Source organism: Xiphophorus hellerii, chromosome 6, assembly GCF_003331165.1.
Source record: "Xiphophorus hellerii strain 12219 chromosome 6, Xiphophorus_hellerii-4.1, whole genome shotgun sequence".
In the NCBI taxonomy this organism is placed as follows: domain Eukaryota; kingdom Metazoa; phylum Chordata; class Actinopteri; order Cyprinodontiformes; family Poeciliidae; genus Xiphophorus; species Xiphophorus hellerii.
This window is the reverse complement of record NC_045677.1, coordinates 18,752,884-18,777,372: the sequence shown is the minus strand read 5'-3', so window position 1 is coordinate 18,777,372 and position 24,489 is coordinate 18,752,884. Positions and strand designations below refer to the sequence as shown.

At 35.2% G+C, this 24,489-nt stretch overlaps 1 protein-coding gene across 2 annotated transcripts in view; it reads left to right on the top strand.

The window, feature by feature from the left end:
• The window catches only part of LOC116722074 (corticotropin-releasing factor receptor 2), a 44,185-nt gene that overhangs the window by 10,897 nt on the left and 8,799 nt on the right, over positions 1-24,489 (top strand). For both annotated transcript variants that reach the window (XR_004339710.1, XM_032566186.1), the window contains exons 3-8: positions 17,447-17,532; positions 18,059-18,165; positions 20,175-20,292; positions 20,441-20,594; positions 23,226-23,286; positions 23,416-23,488. Coding sequence is in view for 1 of the 2 variants with exons in the window: in XM_032566186.1 (XP_032422077.1) it covers positions 17,447-17,532; positions 18,059-18,165; positions 20,175-20,292; positions 20,441-20,594; positions 23,226-23,286; positions 23,416-23,488 (599 nt within the window). In the remaining variant the exon portion in view is untranslated. The remainder of the gene's footprint in view (positions 1-17,446; positions 17,533-18,058; positions 18,166-20,174; positions 20,293-20,440; positions 20,595-23,225; positions 23,287-23,415; positions 23,489-24,489) is intronic.

Here is a 24,489-nt window from a genome sequence, read left to right as displayed (position 1 = left end):
TAGAAGAGGCACATTTTAATACAGGTCACATCTGTGTGCGCTCAACTGGGGAGCTGTCATTTGCCTTCTAAAGTGAGGTAATTTGCATTGACCATTTAGGGTTAAATGTTGACATGGATAGGGCAGAACTGGAGGCAGAATCTGTATGAAAACCTTGAGGTGCAGCTATAATTTATGGTGTGCGTAGTTGTATAAATCTAGATTTTTTGGGGGACGTACCTCATTTTTGGTTTTTGGACGTATGTGCAGTATTTTTATAGCTCCTATGCAATGTTGTCTAAATAAGATCTATCCCTCTGCAGAGCTCAGTGACATGCTGATGAGGAATTTTACTATACTTTGGTCTTTGAGAAAACATACATCCAAATGATACAGGATAACAGCTCGAGAAGACTGGAAGTAGGGACCCCAGTACTGGACTAACATTAGTTTTTCCCTGTGTATTTTAATAGGACTCAATGAATAACTCTTAACTTATTACCATTTGCCACTATAGTTGGTCATGTGTGAGCAAAACCTACAGATTATTTAGGGTTATAGTCTTTTCACTGAAAGATTAGGGAAAAATCCTTTAGGAGAATTCTTGGCTTTGAACATTGTAATTATTAACTGGTGTTACAGAAACACTCTTCTTTATTTTTCTCTCCAAGTTTCTTTGCACATCTGCCAGGTGAGCTGTAGCTCAGAATTGATGCATTATTGTCTAAATATAAGTGTGGTTTGCAGTTTTAATTAACATATAAGTTTAAATAACTTTGGAATATGCTTACATAATGTTAAATTTATAACCATTCAGTACACAATATAAGTTACTTTCATCACAATCGAGCAATTTGCTGTCTGCATAACAATGGGTCATTGGTATAAAAATTTCGAAATGTTACATATTTGCACCTACACAGGCTGGCTTTCTGTTTGGGTTTCATGAAGAGATCAATGGACCCATCTTTTCTGTGACTGCTCAGAATAAAGTAGCTGCACCATAGCCGTGTATGAAATACTTTTCCTGCTGAGAATTTACCCACTTGAAACCTTCGATACACCCTTTCCTGGTTCGGCATGGCAAGAGGTTGGTCCTTCAGCAAATTCAGGTCAAACATGTAACACAAATTTCACTAGTCACTGCACACAAAGTCCCCTATGGGGCCCAATCAGCACCAGCCTCCTCCGGCTCTGCTTACAACTGCCACAGCAGGCGGACATGACACAGTGCTCTACAGAGCATGACAGAAATGTCTAAATCATACAGACATTTAAGTAGACAGTTTTACCAAAAAAAAGTGTACCCTTAGTTTTTGGTTTTTGTGTTGTCCTGTGAAATGATATTGATAGCTGTTGAAAGAAAGGTCTTGTCTGCCTTCCTGAATCCATTCATATACAATGCTTTGCAAAAGTATTAATATCTTGTTGACTTTTTTCTTTACATTTTGTCATGTTACAACCGCAAATATCATTGTATTTTTGTTTTCTTAAAAAAAAATGTAGGGTAGCCCATGACTGTAAAGTGGAATGAAAATGGTACACGTTTGTAAATTTTGGCAAGCATTTGCTGCTCCATTCTGTCAACACTAGAGTCATTTTTTATGTGCATTTACAGTCTTTTAGAGTACGTCTCTACCAGCATTGCAGGTCTAGAAACAAAGTTTGACCATTCGTCCTTGTAAAATGGCTCAGGCTCTGTCAAATTTGGTAGAAGATGTGTAGCCATAAATTTTATAGCCTTTCTACAAGTTATCAATTGGATTTTGATCTTCACTGTCACTGGTTAATTATAATAAAATGCTTTCATTAGTGGTGGGAACTCGATTAATTTTTTTTATCGAGTTAATTGCAGGGTCTGTACATTTGATCAGAAAAAGTATTTACTGCTGCTTACATATATCCCAGTCTAATCTCAGGAAAGGGAATAAATATGTTTATTCCCTTTCCTGCTACATACAACTACATAGTTGTATGTAGTAATATTTTCTCAATTTTCATTTAATTCAGCAAAGTTTTGAACAAAATGTACTTCTATAAGTATTTTTCCCCAACCATGCAGTCCCTATCTCATTGATTCTGTTATGCATATAGAGGTGAAGTGAAAACACACTAAACAATATATGTTATTTCTGGAAGTGCTTTGCATTACTCTGACATATATACACTAATTAATGATTTCAGAAGCTTTATGTTGTTAAAAAAACAGATCAAGAAATTAGTTTCTTCTACAGAAAACTTTTTTTCACAATGCCAGAATTTACACATTATTTTGTATTTTACCTGCCTTATTATTTAGTCTTAATAACTTAAATAATTTTTTGCAAGACTGATTTCTGCTTCTACTTCATTAAAATTATGTTGAAGTGCTTGAGTTAAATTTTAGGCTACTCTGCTGAAATCTGTATATATAAATTATGGTCATCAGCACTGGTATAATAGAAAAAACAATGTAGTATTCTGACTGTGATTTGGGAATGCAATCAAACAAACCTCAGAAATGCTTCACACGTATTCCACCCACAATCTCACGTCCTACCGAATGGAAGAAATACCAAAGGCAATGTTTTGCAAAACTCTCCCACATCCTCTTTTAGGACCATCAGACCACAGTGCTCTCTGCTTGTCAGTTTATTTCCAGCTGTTGAAAAATGGATCACCACATTCTGATGAGATCCTTTTAGAACCCTATCCCCAGGCACATCAAACTAAACGCTCAGACCAGCCTCCATCCTGACCAGTTTGCATTTGAAGCCAACAAACCTACAGGGAGTTTCATATCCCCTGCCTTATATCCCATCATCACAAACCCTGGAAATAATGATTTTGACACAGGCTTTTAATATCTACCTCATGAAAGTAGTAGGACTATCTGTGCTGGATATTGGGCTTCCTCACAGAGAGATTTTAGGCTTGATGAGCAGAGGCACTTCTCTCTGGTGCTCAGCACAAATCCGCCTGGCTATATTCCCCAGGGTTGTTTGCTCAGTCGCCCTCTGTTTAAAGTTTAATAAATGACACATAGACAACTCTGTCATAAAATCTATTAACTCAGAAAGGGCACTGAGAATTCACACGGGGGGAAAAGTAGTTAATTAAGCCCAATGCTCAAAGTCAACAAAACCAAGGACCTGATTGATGATTTTTAGAAAATAAAAGACCAAAATACACAAGTGTGTCTACACAAATAGAGTAGAGGTGTAACTAGGTAACATATTGAGGTCTGCGGGAACCTGTGAAAATTAGCACACACCTAATCGTTCATGTAGAAAACCTGGGAAGAACTTCACTTCTCAATTATTTCTTTGCCATCCACAGAGGAGCCATAGTAACATCACTTTTATGTTCCAAACCACCAGGGAGATAGAAAAGGGGAATCTGAGGATTTGGACACCTGCAGTGTCTGATAGCACACAGTGGAGGTTCTTGCATGAATGGAGTCCAGAATAAGCCTACTTCAAATTAATCAGTTATCTGATATTCTGGGGGGTCGATAGGCAAAATGCAGTGCAGTCCTTGAGAAACCTCTCTATTCTTAGCAGCAAGTAGAATCTTTGCTACTCTTGGCAAGTGCCCCAAATGGCTCATCTCAAAAACTGCAGCTGCAGGAACCACCATTGATGAACAAGTATTTATGCAATGAATTTCAAGTAGTTTTGCGTAGTGGCAGTTTCTTTTACTGAAAGTTATTTACAAAGGTTTTTCAGTTTACATTTAATATCTACAGAAATATGTTTCAGACAGATTAAATAGCAGAACTGCTGAGAATATTGTAAATGTTCACTAATGTCTCTCTGTTTTGTAAAAGTCCATACATTCTGCCCACTGCCAGTCAGTGTCTGTTATTAAAAAGCATGAAATTAGCAAAATAAGGGACAGAAATTAAGCAGGAGTTGAGGACAATTTTGCATCTCGGGTTTCAGTCGCACTCACTGTAAGAATTGCAGAAAAGTCTGTAAGATAAGTGAGAACAGAAATGTTTAAGAGTACAACTTCAGAGTATAACGGAGGGTATTTTATTGTATAATTGGGTATTTTTTTCTTTTTTTGAGAACCATATTGAAAATGTGTTATGAAAGTCTTAATGTACTGTGTTTACTTCGCTGCCTTTAGAAAACTGTCCATAACAATAGCTTTAGATTTAAAGCACTGTTTGCCATTTAGATGTGAAACTATTAAATAATTTTTAGCATCACTCAAAAACCTATATTTAAAAAAAATAATCATAGCTAACATAGGTTAACATGTGCTATATTTAGATTACACAGGAAAAGAAATGTTGATATTTTGTTTTTGTGAACACAAATTAATTTTTGCTTTATTTTAATCTAAACAATGGTCAGATTAAAATAGAAAAAAACTGTTTTATACATTTAGGTTGGGTGAAGGTTTATGAAACATGACAACATGCTGTTTTAATGTATTCTCATTATCCAGAGACACTATGTTCCATGATTAGCTTGCTAGTTTCACTGAAGGGCATACTTGGCACACAGCCCTTTGCTCATATGTTCTCGCCAACCGTCTTCAGAATTGCTACAAGGGGCAAGTTTTTGACAGCAAGCAGGGAAGTAAGTGTTTGCCCTTGCAGTTTTACCTAACATGTCATCAGGCCATGGTGAGAAACAAGAAGCCTAAAGAGACACAGCTGTGACTAAAACATCTCTGCCTTAGGCTCCATTAGTGCTTCAGTGGAGATAACACAGTTCTTCTCAAGAGCAAATTAGTATTCTTTGCTAAATAGATGAAGCAGACTGAAAACTGTCCAATCTTCTTTTCACATCCAATTCATATGACGTGTAGAGATGGATACAATTATCTGATTATTTGTTCTTTTTGCCACCTGATCCAGGGCGAATGTTTGTGTTACTTAGACATTTAAAATTCCATTTTCTCAAAAAATGGAAAAAATAATGGCGAAGTTACTCAGTAGATGAAATAATTGTTGGTAAAAACAATTGGATTCAAATCATACCTTTCAAATATGCCCAAAAGGCTTTATCAGTTATTTCTTATAGATAATCTAAAAGAAAAAGATAAGTTAACAGAAATACATTTTAATTTTCCCTCCTAGAATAAGCATCTTCTTAAGGAGGTTTTACGAAAGACTGTTACCCAAACAAATGTAAAGCAAATTTGTATCCATGAAATCGTTCCGATAATGTTATACTACTTAAGTTAATACATGTGTTCCTCATATTGGTCTTATATCTTATGGATATTTTTATTGCTTTTATAAAACCAACAATCATGTAATCTCTTTATCAACCATCTTAGACATCTCTAAATAGGTTGACTCAAAATCCCTTCTTATGGAATATAACAGTTGTGATTTTTGATAATTATTTAAGATTTTCCATGTTATAGCACAGTTTAAGAGCTAAGAAGAATATACAGTATGTTGTTTCAGTAAAACAAATATAGTCCAATAAAATTATTAAAAACAGCATATAAGGATATTAGGTTTTAGTTTTATTACCTCTCTTTTAGAGACAGCTTTTCTAATGATGTTCATTTATTTTAGTTTTCCAATTAAACAGCACCAGTCCTATGTGCATGGTAATATTTGAAGCTCTCTGAGCTCTGCACTTGTATTTCTTGACATTTAATTTGACTTCAAGAATTTATTCTGCGTACCACATAAAAATAAAATCACAGCTGATCCATAATTCTCAGAGGTTTAATTTTGTTTCAACATTAAACCAATGGATATATCTGGCATGAAGATAATCTTGCTCTGTACGAGACAAAATTTAAATTCTGATTTTAAAACTATTTTCCCTACAGAATTTCTTCAATAGGAGTAAAAAAACAAAGTAGTTTGAATGCACTGCCATCCTACACATGTGTCTCTAGTGTTTCCAGCCAATTGCCTCTGAAACCCGTGCAAACTGTTCCCTTCTCCTGAGTTTATCTGGAAAATCTACCTGGAAAATATTTTAATTTGGATTTTCATCTTTATAAATCTCCCTGCCAGACATTTACTAAGCTAATCTGCGAGAGCAGACCCACTGCAGGTACATAAATGTTTCACTAAATGGTTATTTAGGTATATACATGTTTAGAAGATCTGTGGGATGTGCAAATGCAAGAGAATTTTTAGCTTACATGTTGTGCTCGTGGGTATTTTTTCCACCAGTTACTTGAAGCTTTTGAAGTGGAATAAAAGTGCCAATCATAGATCTTTCCTCTTTCTCTTCAGTGGTGTATGAAAGTTTTCACTCCTCTCAGACTGGCCAAAAGAGAGAGGCCTGTTATATACTGAAATATATCCTGAATGCACTGAAATTTGTGGTCATGAATATGTTTACAGTTAAAACAAAACAATCCTTGTTTTCTTTTGCCTTTAAATTCTTGTTCAACATATACCGTGAAAGTGGGTGAAGGCAGCACGTCTAAGTTAACTAAAAACATTTTTGCACTATTGGCAAAATAGAGAAGAAAAAACTGCGAACTCATACCATCTTGCTTTTATCTTTAATGAGAAAGGCATTCATGCACTCAAATGATTCTACAGTAGTCATGGGTGTTTTGCAGCTTCAGCTTTGATCATCAGTAATGGTTGCGTAGTGCTACAATCAAACATATCCTTCATGGAGGCAATGAAGCCTAACCATCTCATCAGTAACTTCTGCAGCTGTGGCACAAACAGCAACAAATCTGATCTGACAAATCTGATCTTCTTTGTCATCTTGATAATATTTTTATGCAAATAATTTTGCAAAAACCAAAAGTGTGGATGGACACCTCATCAAATGACTGTGCATTCCATTTAGAATATGACAAGACTGTGTTTAAAATAATTTCCAGAGAGGATGGGCATTAAACCAAATCTCTACATCTGCAAAAAATAAAGGACACTCATTCCAAAGGGCAATTTAGAAAGGTTTAAAGGTCACCTATAGTCTGAAGAACTTTCCTAAACAATACAAATACATTGTTTAAATTTGCTGTACATCTATGGGTTCCTTGTTTCCAAGAAAGTAATTGTTTGCAGAATAGTATCTATGGACACACCAACAACACTTTCAGTGACAAATGTTCCTGACCTGCATGGAGCTTGTAAAATAAAGAGATCATATTGATCTCACTGCTGCTTGGGTGAGCAACTTGCTGTCAGAGCCTTTACAAAAACCCCATAGGACCAGACTTGAAATGCTCAGCAGAGGTTAACCGGGGCTTTTGTTAGCAGACAGCCCACTACCCGCCCGGCTGCTCTGGGGTGGTATTTCAGCATCTCCAACTGAAATAATTGTCAGATGTAGGAGGAGGAGGAGCATGGCACTGAGGCATACAATAGTTCTATAAAAAGGAAGCTAAATCAGGCTTCTTTCTTGATTTGTCAAAATGGTCATCATGTTAAAGCATCAATTCCAAATCTTGTATGTCATTTAAGTTAAAGCATATTTGAAAGTATCACAAGCATCTACTGTAAAGGTGAATGACTAATTTTGGCAGCCGAAATATGCCAGCAACATTCCTGCACAACCCTGTCTGTGTGTGGATGACACAGAAAAAGATGTGTCTTTCTTTAGAGTTGCTCCTTCCCTGGGGCTGTGCTCTTTATAGAAGCAATGAGTGTGCATTGATTTCACAGAGGAGTCTGATTACAGAACATCTGACTCGGTTTGGTAAATATCCGTCTGATTTTCACATTTATAAACCTTAAATAAATGTCAGAGATAAAAAGAAAAACAATTTTCCAAATGCAATTTAAGGGAAGTTGCATCATTACACCTGAAATGATGGTTTACAAGTTATTTTTTTCCTATTTTTACAGAGACTTGGGTGATAATGATATTGTAAGAGGTTTTACAGAAGGTTAATACATTAGAAACTGTAAAAAAAAACCAAAAAAAAACCCTTCATCATTAGAACAGCAAGGAAGCTTTCTATCCAATAACATTAAATAATTATTTTTACATAAGTAATAATCTACAGAAACATAGCTTTCAATACAATCTTGAAATGTCTAATTTCTTGTAGGTGATCTAGTCAAAATCTCTGTTGATAATATCAAAAAGTCAAAGATCATCCCATCTGACACAGGGTTTTGTACAGCAAAGTGAATGTGACAAGGACAAGGTTGTGTTTTCTTTTTTTGTTAAGTTTTGTTGCTGCCAAGTTTTATCCAATCAAACTTGGGTTACTTGAGGACTTTAAAGGAGTTTTATGTCACATTGAAGTCATGTTGACATGTTCAGGTTATTTTATTAAAGATGAATATGTTAAAAAAATATAAAACTTAATTTAAACAAAACAAAATTTTCTTTAAAAAATCTTTTCTTTATTAGGCAGCTTAATGAAAAATGTTCTTTTGTCATATGCAGCATGAAAGTGTTGTTTGGCCTTTGAGAAAAGCAAAGGGAATCACATAAACCTTAAAGGAAAAGACAAGATGTGCTGGTCCAAAAATGGAACCATCATGACAGTGTGAAGGCAACGTAACACAATAACATGGTATTATTAAACAGCTTGATGATGCTGTGTAACCTATAAGCGAAAATGACTTGGATTTGTTCAACTACAGCCTTAAACATAACTTTCTGTTATATTTCCAACACCCAAAGTCACACCTGAAGTAACTATATGTTTAAGAAATACCTACTTTATTATGCTAGGGTATAATTGTCCATTAAAGTGTTTCTTTATTTGGACTTAAATGTACTTATATGTACTTATATATAAGCTTTATTTACGTTGTTCTTTCAAAGATAAACACAATTTATTTATCATTGATAGTTATAGAGAAAAGTAACCCTGCTTTGTAATAAAATCAAAAGTTTGCATGTTCTTTCTGTGCATTTGTGGATTCTCTCTGGGTCTTCCACAGCTCAAAAATATGACTGTCAGGTTAGTTGGTCTCTCTGAATTCTCCTTAGGTGTGATTGTGTGCTTGCATGGTTGTTTGTCCTGTCTGTCTCTGTGTTGCACTGCGATGGACTGGTGACCTGTCCAGGGTGTACCCCATCTCTTGCCCAATTTCTGTTGGAGATCCACACCAACAGCCCAAAGACAAGTGGGTAAAGACAATGGTGGGATGATTTAAGTGTAAGTGTCAAGAGGCTTTTCGGTCCCTGAGCAATTTCAGGGAAGTGGTTAGCTGACTAATTTGACTTTAATCTGAGGATGAAAATAAAAGGGAGGATAAATTCAAAGTCAATGAATAGGGATCACACTTAATTGCAATCAATTGGTCCAGGAACATTCTGGAACCAGCTTGCATTCCCGATATGGAGGCTCTTTCACCTCCATCTCTCATCATGTCATGTCCCACTCTAAAGCTGTATGTTCTGGTGCAAGTTATTGGTTGGTCATTCTGCATTTACAGAGCTTTACTCGACACAGACAAATGTAACACAGACTAAATGAAAGCACATTTATCTCAATTAAATCTGATGAGGGTGATTAGTGCAGGCTTTGATTCAACCAGGTAAGGCTTCTTTATAGCTTTTAATCTCTGGTTCTGTCTTGTTTTGCTTTCTATGATATTAGGTGATAACATTCTTCTTGTAGCTTTGTGCTGATTTAGGTGCATTTTACACCCTGAGTCTGTTCTCTTATGTCTCTCATGTCAAGATTTTTATGCGTTTCCTTCCTTTTCTGGACATTTTGTTTGTGACTTCTTGCCTAGCAGCGCCTTTTGTTTTGTTTAAGTTAATACATTTATTTCTCTCTCTGTCAGCCTACATTCATGTCCTCCTCTACCACACCTCATGACACTGTTCCGATTCATCTCAACATCCTTGCAGTTTAACAATATTGGTCATATAAAAAGCAGTTAAAAAAACATTGAATTCATGCACAGCCATCTTTCCTACACACTCTTCACCATTTTCTAACAAAGCACAAAAGATGACTTCTCATTTTGTGATTTTCTTAAAATAGAGATGAGGAGACATGTATACCAACCTTTTTCTTTGCAGCATGACTCACTGGATGTCGTCTACTGTTTTAATAGCAGTAGGTCAGTTTTTTTCCTTCTTTCTTTACAATAGGCTTTGTTGCCATTTAAAAGCCTCCAAAAGGAATAAACATTCTTTTTAATAGCAACCTGCTAATTTTTAAAATGATTTTTTAGTAGTTTGAAGAATATTCAAAATATAATTGCAGCATTTGCATTTACATAATGTGTGAAAATCATTTAACATTTTGCACAAGCCATTGCATTGTAGACATCTGCTGTCTAAGACATGCCTGAGCCAGAGTTGTTTTTGTTTTGTTTTTTACCTCTCATACTTGAAGTGACGACACTAGCAGTCAGATTATGCTGACACTAGTACTGGCAAAGCAATGCGGAAATTAGTCTTACCATTTCAGATTAACTTCTTCAAAATCCCAGTACACATTTAGTTTTACTTAGTCAGTTTTTGACTTTATAACAAAGGCTGGAATTATCACAACTGCTTTACACCACAATAAATTGCAAGAGTATATGATGAGGATTTTCATAACGTGTCTTGATTTTTTTTTTTTTTATCTTGTATTTTATTTTTTGAAGTTTTGTATCCAAACATACTCATTCATCTATGGGAAACCGAACCTGTCTCCTTGCTGAACAGTATCATGGTTAGTCATTATTATGGCATTTATACTTGCATATAATTTTTTTGACAGTTGAATGGAGCTCCTTGAGGCATCTAGTAAATTGTATCCAAGGATAAATCAGACTTGTGGAGGTTCACAATTCTCTTCCTGTTATCTTCCCTGGCATGTATTGATTTTCACGCAGTTTCAAACTGCTTCTGAACAGGTTGACTTTTATTTGCCAATGGGTTTGGGATCCTGTGATCTCTGCCTTAAACGAATCTATGCTTAAAAAAATCTAAATCAAGTCGGTGATTTGACAAACTAGGCAAAAGGGGAATGTAGGAAAATCAATAATGTTTTGGAAATTACTATTAACCTTCAAACCCACCTTGTTGGCATTGATGCTAATATGCAATAGGAATCAGTAGCAAAAGGTTAATGAACAGTATTTTTCTACAATTTTCAGGCCTTTATGGATTCTTACGAAAGATAAGTCTCAAGAAATTAAACCTCTGCACCCACTTTGAGATGTGAAGGGGGATTAATTATTCTTAGTATAACTAGATGAACTGGACTGAGATTTCTGCCCCGTGGCAGTTCAGTGGACTATAGTACAGGAGACAGAGTTTAATGAAATGGGTGAATGTTTGTTAATATCCTCTCTATTAATATTTTAGTTTCTTGATGTAATCTTTTTTTTTTCTGTCTCTGTGTAGCCTATGACATAGGTGTGTATCATACAGCAGATTTGCTCCAGTTCCTGCTGTCTTAATAAAATGTCAAGCTGCAGTGAGCTGTGTGATTCCAATGCTTTTGCTATTCCCCCAGTTTATTCAGTACTCAGCCTATGAAATTCAATTTCATTTGGCTTGAGAATATCACGGCAGTAACTGGCTCAGGTGTGGGCCGGTTACTGGGGCTTTCAGTCCTCAGTTTTGAGATGATCATCTGTACTGCCACTTTAACCTCGTCCAGTTTCAAGCTCCAGTTTTACAGACTGTTCAGCAAAATCCAGAGAAGAAGTGTGTAATTTGTTGTGAGACAAGAGTGGTAGTTTGTCTTTTTGTGGAAAAAGGTCACTATTTATTTCTCTGTTTTTATTATTTTACTGTCTTAACATGAAGGAACTTGCAATAATAATTAACAGTAATGAAAATGAACAATAAAAACTGGGCAGACAAATTCAATACATTAAAATAGCCCAGCTCTGCTCTACTTAATTGGATAAGTAAAATCCCTGGTAAACATTGGACTGTTCCTCATTTCTGCATCAGTTTCTAAATTCACTTCACATTATGTAAATTTTTCTGTAAGGTTTCAGATTCTCTAATTATTGCTCACATTTTACGCATGAGCAAGCAATCAACCTCAAATCCACTTAACTGAAAATTTCGTTTGCTTTTGTTTGAACACTCATATGGTGCTTGTTAGTGACATCATATTTGTTCATGTATAAAAAGTGAGGCAGCTTGGCTTTCTTAACAGATTCTGCATTAGTTGATAGTCACAAAGCTCTTCCTGCTATGCACTTTTGCACAATTAAGATGTTGTTCTTTCTGGATTCTGGTTCTTTCATCAGCCATCTAGATTTAAACGAGACCGACTCGTTACAGGGGGGCGTGTACGGGTGCACACTGCCCACACATGTACACGCCCACGCACACAATAATAATAATAATAATTAATAAATACTCTCTGCATGACTCATTTGTCTTGATTTTAATCAGCAGGTCAAGTTGACCCAGAACAGTATACGTGTCTCCGGTTCAATTATAAAGATCACCCCTTGAAAAAACAATTCAAAATGTAATATAAATTTTTTTACAAAAGATCAATTTGAAGGACAAGTATTGATTTTTGTGTGTAGGTTTTTTCAGTGGTTTAGGGTATTGTTTTCTACAAGTATACATGGTAATGGGTCACTTTTGACCCGCAAGACAAAACAAGGGTTAAACACTCCACGGGTTAAATTGACCCAGGAACATTATTGGTGTACGTCAGAAATGAATATAACAGGAGGGTTAATGCACAATGCACAGATGGCTTGTCAGAAGTGCATTGTTCCTGCACTCATGCTTTGAATTAGTCTTGCCTCAGTGGAATACACACAGAAGCGAACATCACAACCTGCTTCTTAAACCCAGTGTGTGCACCATCACTGCTTGTTTCACAAGAACAGCGTGATATTTGCTTTAAGTGCCAGTGAACTTATAGCTCAGATGACATGGAGGTGCAAATCCCTTTTAACTCTGTTTGCAGATATCTACAAGCTACAAAATATGTGAGGGTTTGGAAGGGATGTTTCGATAAGTAAACTGGAGATTAAATCCTGGCATTGGCAGAAAAACACATGCTGTGTGACTTGCTGGGTTTTACCTTCGGTGTTGCAGTGTTATACCACTGAATATTATTCATAAACATTTGAAATTTCAAAATTAATTGAGCAGTTCTTGTAAAACTGGAGTTCTAAAGCACAACATTTAAACTCTGATGCCATCTCTTAGAAGTATTTTTTGACTAATCATCATGAACTAACTAAAATGGAATTGTTAGGGCTTTAAGAATGTAATTTTTTAAACAAAATGTAACAAGGGTGGCTTAATCAATTTCTTCTAGTTCAAACCAAATATGGCATCATCATCCACTTCCAGCAGACTGCACTGTATATTGCTTATATTCTAAGAATATTCCTTGGTGATCCATTCAACATTGCAATATAAAGTCCCAGCACTGAAAAGAGTACAGCTTAAAATCTTACCTCACTGTTTAGCTAACACATTTCTGGCTGCTGTATTCACACTGTGCAAGAGCAGTTATGTTAGTTGTGTGTTTGTTTAATGCAAATATAACAAGATTAAGATGCACATATTCAGGTTCTTGCAAAAATGTAACCTTTCCAAACTTCTGCTTGTCCTATTTGACACGTGGATTGAAAACCGCTTTCCTCTCTGAATTATTACCAGGAAGAACCAGGGGAGGCATGTGTGGGCGTGCTATTAGTGCTTCTGGCTGGAAAGAGGAGCTCTGTATGTATGCTGAACATAGACATTTGACATGCCAGTTCAAGGCCCGTCTGTTGAATAAGTGTGTGGCTGAAAAGAGACTACAGTTTGGGCACAAATGATTGAAGGACTACATGGCACAAATTTATCTATTAAAATGTTTTGGAAAAAATCCAAATTGTTATTTAGATTAGTAAGAATCAAAAAATTGCACGACAGTCAGTTTCACATCAGCTTCAGATAACTACAATTTGTTGCAGGAAAAAAGTGCAGGGAAAAAAAAGTCGTACTCCTCTTAAAAGTATTGATGTACTGAATTTGAAAAATAAAGTTGTCGACTTATCTGAGAGACTGATTGAAATATTATTTGTCTAGAATACAAATTGATTCCACCTCATGTTGCACCTCATCAGAAACATGTTTTCATACTTATTGTGTATTTAATCTGTCTCTTGGATTGTATCATTTCTTCAAGTTCCCTTGCCTGTCTCCTGTCTTTGACTTACCTTCATAACAGGGACACAAAACAGAGTGTGATCAAGGTAATACAGTTTAAAAATAATTTGTTATTTTTCTTTTAGGCTTCAAGTAGCCATCTCACCACTCTCCAATGACAAAATGTTACATAATGTAACACTAATTTCAATGCAAAGGTTAATCCTCTGCTGCTGTCATTGCTTCAAAAGGTCCTAAAGGCATTTTTGAGGTGCTTCTTCCTGTTCCAGCATATTGCTTTGGTGTTAACAAGTCTCTGTAATTCAGGATAAAACTGTCTACGCCTGGGTCAGATTTGTCTAAACTGAACTCATCCCACAGGGGAGAAACGCATGTAGAAAAGAGATTAAATTATTTATTCATCCCTTTATGTATTTTGGAGCAGTAATTCAGGAATTAATTTGCTCAAAGACATCATAAATTTGTGATTTGCTTATACAAAAGTGATTTCCTTTTAGTACTGACAGCATTAATCTTAAAAATTAAATCTTCAGTGGAAAGACTGAAATACTCACTTGAACTATCTAATGAGAATAAAAAGGGAGAAAATCACCTTTACATGCGTATTGCTGCTGGTTTTCAGAGCAACTCTGTTATTTAGTGTAAAGCAGATAAGGGGCTCACTGAATGTGCTCTGAGGAATTTCAAAATGAAATATTCAGTTCAAAGTTGATTACGAATAGCGGGTTTTAAAAGATATGCAAGCAACTGACGGTAAGAAGCTTTGCATATCCTTGCCATGAATAAAAATTGCGCTGCTCAATTGACATTCAGTGCCAGCATCACATAGATAGTATAACTCAACTTTGAACTGAGCTTTGAAGAAATTACTAAGATGTTTAGTGTACCTGTGAAGCACTTTATAAACACTCCACATGGAATAAGTATTTCATACCAGTTTGGCTCACTGTAGTGTTAAATGCCATGTTTACTGGTGATTATATGTTATATTTATATACAAATGTAATGTACTGTGATTTTTTTAGGGTAATCTGAACTCAATGAGTAATTTTAAATTGTTTTCCAAACTGTAAATATTACCATTAATGCCATGCATCTGCAGTCAAAAATAAAGGTTTTGTTAGTATTACATGGTCTACATTGTACAGCTTTTTATGAATTAAAGGGAGCTGCGCTGGTTGTGTGTTACAAAATCAAAAAAAAAAAGTGTCCCAACTGAACACTTGCAAACCTACTTTAATGTTCTTTAGATATGCACATCTGCATTCATTTCAACATTTCATAGTAATACAGGACACACATGCACAAAGCAGGATTAGGGGAGATGGGGAGTTTGTTGCAGGGAATGCAGTATAGTCCTTTTTAGATCTTAACCCTATAACCAGATTGATTCATTGGGGGGAAAAAAGACAGAGTTTTACCTATGGACTGTGATGTGTAACCATGCATGTCATTTGCAGTGCTCATAGATTGTGTTATATTATCATAATGTTCTGTTGTCCTGCTTCATAAACTTAACACACTGCTTTGACTGTTGTCAATTTTAAAGACTATTGGCACAGCTGCTCTTTTTGCAGCTCTACTGGGAGAGCTGAGGATATGTGTGTAAATCACACACCAGGAGGTCACATGATGCAGACAGATGGGAGACTTAAAACAGTCTGTCTTGCTCTGTTGTCCTATCAAGTGTCTAGCATTTCGAAAACATATATGGATCTGTAAGTAAGAAAATTAAGGAAATTTTGTGGAACTCCCGGTCTCTTTAGAAGTCCTCCTGTTGATATAGAGATCATTGGGCTAGAGGTTTTGCTTCATTTCCACTGAGCGGAAATGAAACAATTTTGCATCTTTCCCTTGTGAAAGAAGCCCAAATATCTTATACCGCACTGTCCCCAAACCTCTTTAGGGCATAGGTCATAGGAGAATAGTAAGCTGATAGGGTGGAGCTACACTACACAATCCATTGATTGAGGGTACAGAAAAATGTCACTGCTTGCGATAAGCACAAGTCATATGTGTGTGTCATGTTTTTTGTCATGTTGGGCATTCTAAATAAAAAAAAAAAAGCCATACAGAAAAAAGAAAAACTGAACGATTTTCTCATGAAAGAGATTTTAGGAGTATTTTAGGAGTTTGTAGAACTTTTTAAATTAACACTTTGCAGATTCGCATTTTACTCTTGATCATAGTACTGAAGAAATGAACTTTCTTGACATTGAAGGAAACAAAAGACAGATATCTGTCCACATCTATTCACTTTATACTGAATATTATACAGTATATATATATATATATATATATACGTATATATATAAACTTAAACTGTTTACATAAAATCCAACTTTCTAGAGACATTATAAATTCTAGATAAATTTATGAAATTCCAGAACAATACAATAAGAACAAAAAGAATAGATGTTAAAAAAGTTCAAAACCAAGAAACCTTTAAAATAAAAAAACAGGAATGCAGAAATATTACAGAAATAACTTGACACATTCTTCAAAGGGACCTCAATGATAACCCACAGAGAGGCAAACACATTAGTGATAGGATTGTTAAAGCTTTTCAGGATGATATTACCCCAGCAATAACCCTAATAATTTTCAACCTACATTGAAATTTTAAATGTCGACCCAGTTCCACTTCAGATAACTGAGCTCACACACTATAATCCTGTAGCAGAATTCCAAAACAACAATTTTATTCTAAAATACTTGTATTTCCATTGTTCAAAGCCCAGTTGTGACAGGCTGGTCTTACTGGGAGTCGTCTGTTTAACTTGCTCAGGTCTGGAAAATGTAAACCAAAGATAGGGGTAATTGTTATCCAGCAAGTCAAGGATCAGTTGAAATCCTACCAAAGGTCTTTTTTTAAATAGACTGATTAAACATCCACTGTTACTGTTTCATCGTGTTTAAATTAACATTTTATTAAGTTTTTCTGCAGCAAATAAAAGTTGTTGATTCGATTTTTAGGATTTAAGCAATATTCTCAAGTTTCTATTTTTCAGTTAAAAAATTCAATATCAGCTGGGAATTTCTGATTTAATGAATATTAGATAAAGCCAAAATAAGGCTTATAATAAGTAAGATTTTCTTTCTTCAATAAATAAAAATGCACTGCAAAAAGAGCAAATTTGAAAGAGTTTCAACTTTCTCCTTCCAAGATAAAGTAAATGAAGCATGAAGTGGGACTTGGGTGATGTATGATAAAGCAGACATGCGGGTGGAGATAGGAAGGGTCCAACCTTATATTAGCAGCATTTTCTTGGCAGTGATGGTAGTTGTGCTTTCAAGCACAGAAAAGGTTCTTGTGAGGGAATGTCATTTTTTTGTTTTTAAATTTCCTTCCCTCCAGGCCATTTCCATTCTACATTTAATGTCTCTTTAGATTTAAGCCACCTTTAAAAAAAAAAAAGTCACAAATTGTTCTTGTATGTAATGCATTTTTATTGACTCCCATTACTCTTGTTTTGCAGGAAGTGCTTACAGAGAATGCCTGGATAATGGTACATGGGCATTGAAGATCAATTATTCCAACTGTGAGCCCATTTTGGAGGAGAAGGTTAGTGTGGTGACATGAAAACAATTTCTCATTTTCCTATAAAAATACAGATTGCTATTACAATGAAAACTCAAAAATATTGTTGCCACTTATTAATGCTCATTGAAATGTGTTATTTTAATGATGCAGATACCCCCCTCCATCAGCCTTCAAAAAGCAAACAAAAATGCTGCCCTGCCTGTTTAAAAGCTTGAGGATAAAGAGTGCTGTTCATATGTGTTGTGCCTTGACCTGGTTACCTCTAATTTTCTCTCCAGTATTTCTGGGTCTTGCTCTAGTTCCTTTAATAATTTTAAGCCAAGACATCTGAAGTGTGTCAATGACATTGCTTTTCAATCCATGTTATCTAGTATATTATATAAGTATATTATGGATTTCTTGCTGTTTCCTATTATTCATACAGCAAAGAAACGATCTGCAGTTGTACTTCTTAGTATTTGTAAAGTGATCTAACAATGTCTGCATTTGTAAAACATATTTTTTACATCTAGCTATATAATAATTAATGTGTGTGTTTCCTTTTCAGAGAAAATATCCCATGCATTACAAGATAGCTCTGATCATCAACTACCTAGGCCACTGTATTTCTGTGGGAGCTCTAATCGTGGCCTTTATTCTCTTCTTATGCTTAAGGCAAGTATAGAAATAATCTGAAATGGGGCTCCTGTGTGCAACAGCCCAGATAGAAGATAATCAGTGAAACTGATGTTGCATCCTAATGCTGCTTGTCATTAGCTTGCTCATGTCAGCTAAACAAATCTCTGCAGCTCGACTCGGTAGCTGACTCTAGTCCCAGACCTGATGCATATTTTCTAACACATCTGTCCTGAAGGCAGCTGTGAGTGCTAGCTTAAATACAAGAAGCCTTAGAAGCATTTTCTCACTTTTAAAGTTTAATTATTATGTAACTAAAGGAAAATTCTTATCTCTTACTGAGCCAGTCTACTTTAACACTTAATTGATATTGATTACATCATTCTATATGGGTTGTACTACTCTTTGACCTTTTTCTTGAATACTGTGCTATATATAGCATGAACAGGCTCTGTGTTAAATCTTAAGCAGCTTCCAAGATAGAGTGACCCATATTTTAGGACCTAAAATCTCAGTTTGAATGAATATGCTTTTATCTCTGGAGGCATGACTGAGTGCAATAAAACACAAGGGCTATGACTACCTTTTAACAATAGATTGTATGTCAACACTTTGGGATGTCAAGTTTTAAAATATAATGGTGTAGTGAAAAAAATAAACCTACTATGCTCCCTGCTGCCTGCCAAAAATCATGATTAATTTTTCTAAAATGCATTCATTAAGTTCAGCAAGACTATAGCCCTCAGGCCCTCATGTTTTCTTTCTCTTCAACTGTTTTAGCAACTGATTTGAGGGGCATAGAAAGACAATGGACTTTCACAGGGTATTTTGCACAGATTTATAGGAAAAGAGTATCTCAACTTTAGTTTATATCAACACTCAAAATCAACTCAGCCCATACACAGCTGTGACTAGCACTTGGCAGACTATAAACCCTTCTTAGATACATGCATCTATTTAATTCCCTTGAGCCACAGATAGTCTGTAAAAACCTCTGTGACAGAACCACAGCATAAACTCTTGGTAATGCGACTGCAAGCCAAGCATCTGTTACACTAGTCCCACTCACACTGTAATCCTTTCATCACATATCAGCTCCAGGCATGGCAGGCATCATGTTAGTACTTTATGGTAAATCAAGGATAGGGGGGGGGGCAATTATTTCTTCCAAAAAACACACAAGTAGCTATGATGTAGCTATGTATGTTGTAGAGTACCGGTACCTGATTATTGGCAAAATCAATTATTCCACATATAAATGTGATAATAACCCCTAAATATGACTTTTATTGGTTGCTGGTAACTTTAATCATTTACACTGAGCACTAAAGTGCAACGCTCCGTAGAGACAACTGGAAGTTTACATTATGTTAATGTAAACAGTTACCCCATTTAATCCCACCAGCAACAATTGTTGCCAGACATTTTTTCTAACTTCCGGAAGCTCTAAAATAATTGTTTTGACTTTTGGCAGCTAATTGAAGTTTCAAAATAAAATAATAGAGTGTCTACTTTAAGCAATATCAACTTCATGTATCTACTATGAAAGGTCACATGACCAGACCTCTTTACTTCCTGCCTGTAAAGCTGGAGGTAAATGTCTGACATAAACCTGTACAAGAGGAAGTCAGTAAAATATTTAAATAAACAAATATAAATAAAATATTATGAACATATGTTCTTTCAAGTGTCTTAAATTATTGTCAGACTAAACAAAACAATGAAACAATTTCTCATGTTTCATTGTTTTGTTTAGTCTGACAATTATTTAAGGGTTAAGAAGTCATCGCTGAGAGCATTATTCTCCACAAACAGATCTTTTGCTTTTTAAAAAGCAACAACTGCATGCTACACAAGATAAAATAATCTGCCCAGGCTCCTGGCTAATTGAGATGAATGCCAAAAAAGACCCCAACAAAAAACCCAACTAAAATCTTGAAAGGGCCGTACACTTATGAATTTGTACAAATTTCAAACCCATGCATGTTTTTGTAAGTTAGCTCTTCTGAGAAAGAACAGTGAAAATCACCATGTTGCTTATGTTGTAGGAGCATAAGGTGTCTTCGAAACATTATCCACTGGAATTTGATCACCACCTTCATATTGAGGAATGTTATGTGGTTCTTGCTTCAGTTGATTGACCACAATATCCATGACAAAAATGAGGTATAAACATTTTTTTTTACTAATAGTAATCACAATAAGAGAGAGAAATTACAAGTGTTTATTGATGGCAGTAGTCTGTACAACATAAAATTGTTTTATAATTGTAATGTGATTTCTTTTGGATAATTCTGTCTCTTTTTCTTCTCAGCCTTGGTGTCGATTAAGTACGACAATATACAACTATTTTGTTGTGACCAACTTCTTCTGGATGTTTGTTGAAGGATGCTATCTTCACACTGCTATTGTTATGACCTATTCTACTGATAAACTGAGAAAGTGGGTTTTTCTTTTCATTGGTTGGTGTAAGTATGCTCCTGGTTTTATGCCATATGTAAGGCAAAGCTGAGCAAGTTGGCTTTCAAATTATATTAGTGTACAATGTTCATAAAGAAAATACAGATTTAGAATGGAGACATGTCTGAGATGATTGCTTATAGATGAACTGTGGTATCAACATTTGCTCCATCCCACCAAACATCAAAAGGCATTTGTTCATAATATGGAGGACTTATTTTTAGTTATGAATACAGGAAACACCCTGAAATATGCCTAATTTTTATACAGGAAATTATTAATATTATTTTTTCTGAAATGTAAATTTTATTTGTGAACTATTCTATTCTATTCTATTCTAGTGTGGAACAGCCCTAGTAGGACTTTCCATAAGTTCTGCACTTAAGGTTCCTATGAAGTATTTTATCCTGGCTAGAAAAAAAACAAAAACAAATAGAACTTTGTTTTTGTTCTTTACCTCGAGTAAAAATAGATTTCTTTCATTGTGGAGCACGTACAGCCCTTACATAAGCAATAAGTTCAATCTTGTTCTTCTTAAAAATCTGTTTAACTTTGAGCAATGTTGTCATTAGATGTACTGGTCTCTCCACCAGTATCTGATGCTAAAAGCAGTTGACATCAGAAATCTACAGACACATTTATAAATTTTTGGAAAACAGTCACAATTATCACAGTTGCCAAAATAATAACTAGCCAACAAAAAGAACCAGGAACATACAGACAGTTGTGTAAATCAGCCAATCTGTCCTTGGTTTCCATCATGTAGTAGACATGAGAGCTTATTTGCAGCTACACAAAGTTAATGGATCTAACCATACACAACCTGACAGAAATGCATAAATTAATGTAGTTTGAGTTAATGCAGCTGAAGCACACCTCCTGGTTTGACTGCTCAAGTGTAGGCAGCTGACTCTTATTTCTGCCTCAACACTCAAGCGAGTAGAGTTGTTCACACTTCAACTGCCTTAATTTGCTCATTCTATCCTACATCTTACATGTCAAATGGGAAATAAGGGAACCAAGACGGAAATAGTCATTTAGCCGTACTTGGGGGAGGGACGGTAGATCTTAAGTTTCCAGGTAATTTTTGATTTAATTTATTTCTACTTTTGGAACAGTTAATGTTGTTCAACATAGATGATTTCTTAGAGTACCTTACAAAAGCATTTAAATTCCTGGAATTATTTCACAGTTTGTCACATGCAACTACATATCTTGACAAAATTTATAACAGTGAAGCAGATGATTTGTGGTTTTCAGCATTTAAAAAAAAAACAAAAAAAAAACACAAGTGTGGCAATTAACTGTTCTCAACATACTGATAAACAATACCCAAGACCTCCAAATAAATTCTGGAGCTACCAACTGTCTTAATTAGTAACTGAATAAAGATCCTCAGATGTGTCAACATGAAAACTATAAATCAATCACTCCACAGACCTCACCTTTAAGGGGTCACAAGCCATGTAAGGAAGAAAGCAAACAGTGGCAGTGTAATTCTATAGGGATGCTTTTCAGGAACAGCACAGCTAATCAGAACTTTTGGGGAAATGGTTTGAGTTGAAAACAGGTCAATACTGGAAGAAAACCTTTTAGCGTCCTTGGAAGACACTTGAGATTTGAGCAAAGGTTCACTTTCCAGCAGGATACATGTACCCCAAGCTGGTACATCAATAGACATACAAGAATGTCTCAGTCAACACAATAGAGAATCTCTGGTAAGAGTCCACAGCTCATGTTCACATGTTCTCCAATCACTCCAATTTGAGTTGTTTTTCGTAGGAGAATGGGAAAACATGTACAGTAGGTCTCCATACATGGAAAGCTGGCAGAGCCATTTCAGTATTTTTTTTCCCTTGTCTCATCTATGTACTACTTTTTATTCTGTAAAATCCCAATTATTTTGACACTTTTGAGTCAAAAGTTTAAGGAGTGCAGAAACGTTTACAACATATTGTCTAGTAAACAATGAATACATTATTCAAACCAAATCCATGATTTATTTGAGTCCATTGTTAACTAAACAACTTTGTTGTAATGAAAAAACTTTTTTTCTCTTTCAAGAGAAAATCAATTTAAATAACTGTTCAAGTTTAAGCTCAGTTGAAGAAACTTTGATGTGCCTGGCATAGAATAATTAATGAACATTCAAAGTTCAACTCATGTGACACTTGACAGATTTGTTTAAATGTTTTATTTGCTTACCATTTCAAATAGTTAGGAGTCAAACTTAATATTGAAAAGTTTAAAGCATATGACAGAAATCTTCCTTAGATATTTACTGTGTCAAAAGCACCCTCAGTGTTTTCCTTATGCTTTGGATCCATCATCAGTTTGAGGAAATTAGTTTTGGCTCCCATGATGTGGTTTATGTCTGTCGAGTGTCTTTAGCTGTAAAGTGCAGTTTAGGTGAAACCCTTTCAGAGAAGGATAATGGGTAGATATTTTCGTCGTGTTGGATTTTTCTTTAATATCACCATTAGCTGATTATTCTGACCTAGTTTTTTCTCTGCTACTGTTTGAGATTAATGGAGATTATTACTTCAGAAGTCAGAAGAGGACTTTTAAAATGAACAAGTGCAAAGATACTGTTAAAACAAAATATGTAACTTAGATCACCTTTCCTGTCTGCATTCCAGGCATTCCGTGTCCAATAATTGTGGCGTGGGCTATCGGAAAATTGTATTATGAAAATGAAAAGTAAGTATTTTTTGTTTGCATTAACATGACAAAGAAAAGAAAGATTGATGCATTTTTTCATCTAAATTTGTTTAAGATTGTTTAAATTTACATTTCTTCATTTTTCTATGTATTTTTTACTTTCAACAGATGCTGGTTTGGTAAAGAGCCTGGGAAATATATGGACTACATTTATCAGGGACCAATTATTCTTGTGCTTCTGGTCAGTAGCTGCAAGAATCTTCAACATGTTTCAGATTTACTCTTTGCACTAGAAAAAATTCAATACCATCAGCACTTTTTTTACACCTTTTTATTGTGAGTTTTGTTTGGGATGGCTTACCAGAGTTTTACTTATTTTCACACTGAAAGTTGCAAATTAAGTGGAGAAACAAACCCAAATCACTTGAGAACCCAGCAGAGAATGTTGCAGTAGACTGATGATCTATGAAGAAGATGGTAATGAAAGAAGCTCTAACCAGGGTTCAAGTGATGTTTTATTTGATTATATATCAAAATAGGACAGCAAGTCTGAAAAAATGTGGGTGAATATTATGCCATGTAGATCTAACAAACAGGTGATTATTAAAGTTCTCTTTGAAAAGCAATGTCAACCTATATTCACCACAGTGATGAATGATTATTTGCAACAAAATAATTATATGTGGTAAAACTAAAAGTCTGGAAATATTATACAAATACAATTTCTGCCACAGTTCTGAACAGCTCTGTTATTATAATGTCCATAGACATTCATCTGTTATCCTACAAGCGACTGACACAAGAATATTTTATACTGAGCAGCAATACTGTGATTTTTGTAAGTCTGCATTTCTCCTCATATCAGTCAGCGTTTTACTCATGACAGTTTAATTGCACTAAGTAGTTGGTGACATGTTATTTTGAGGACATTGTCTCGCCACTTAAAATTTACAATTCGATCTGAAGTCAGGTTTCTCATGGGATGTTGTTTGACCCTAAAAAGTCACATTGAGCCAGACCTACTCATGTGGTAGTAGGCGGGAAGTTAAAATCCTCAGACAGGATCTGTGCTCAATCGTTTCCTTTCTTTAGTGAGCTTATTTTCCTGCCATATGGAGACAAACATATTGCCCACAGCTAATTTATGTTAAATATTTAGGAGGAAAGTAGACAGAAGACACATCAAAACAATTAACATAAGAAAATAAAGCACTTTGTTACCCAACAAACATTATGCTCACA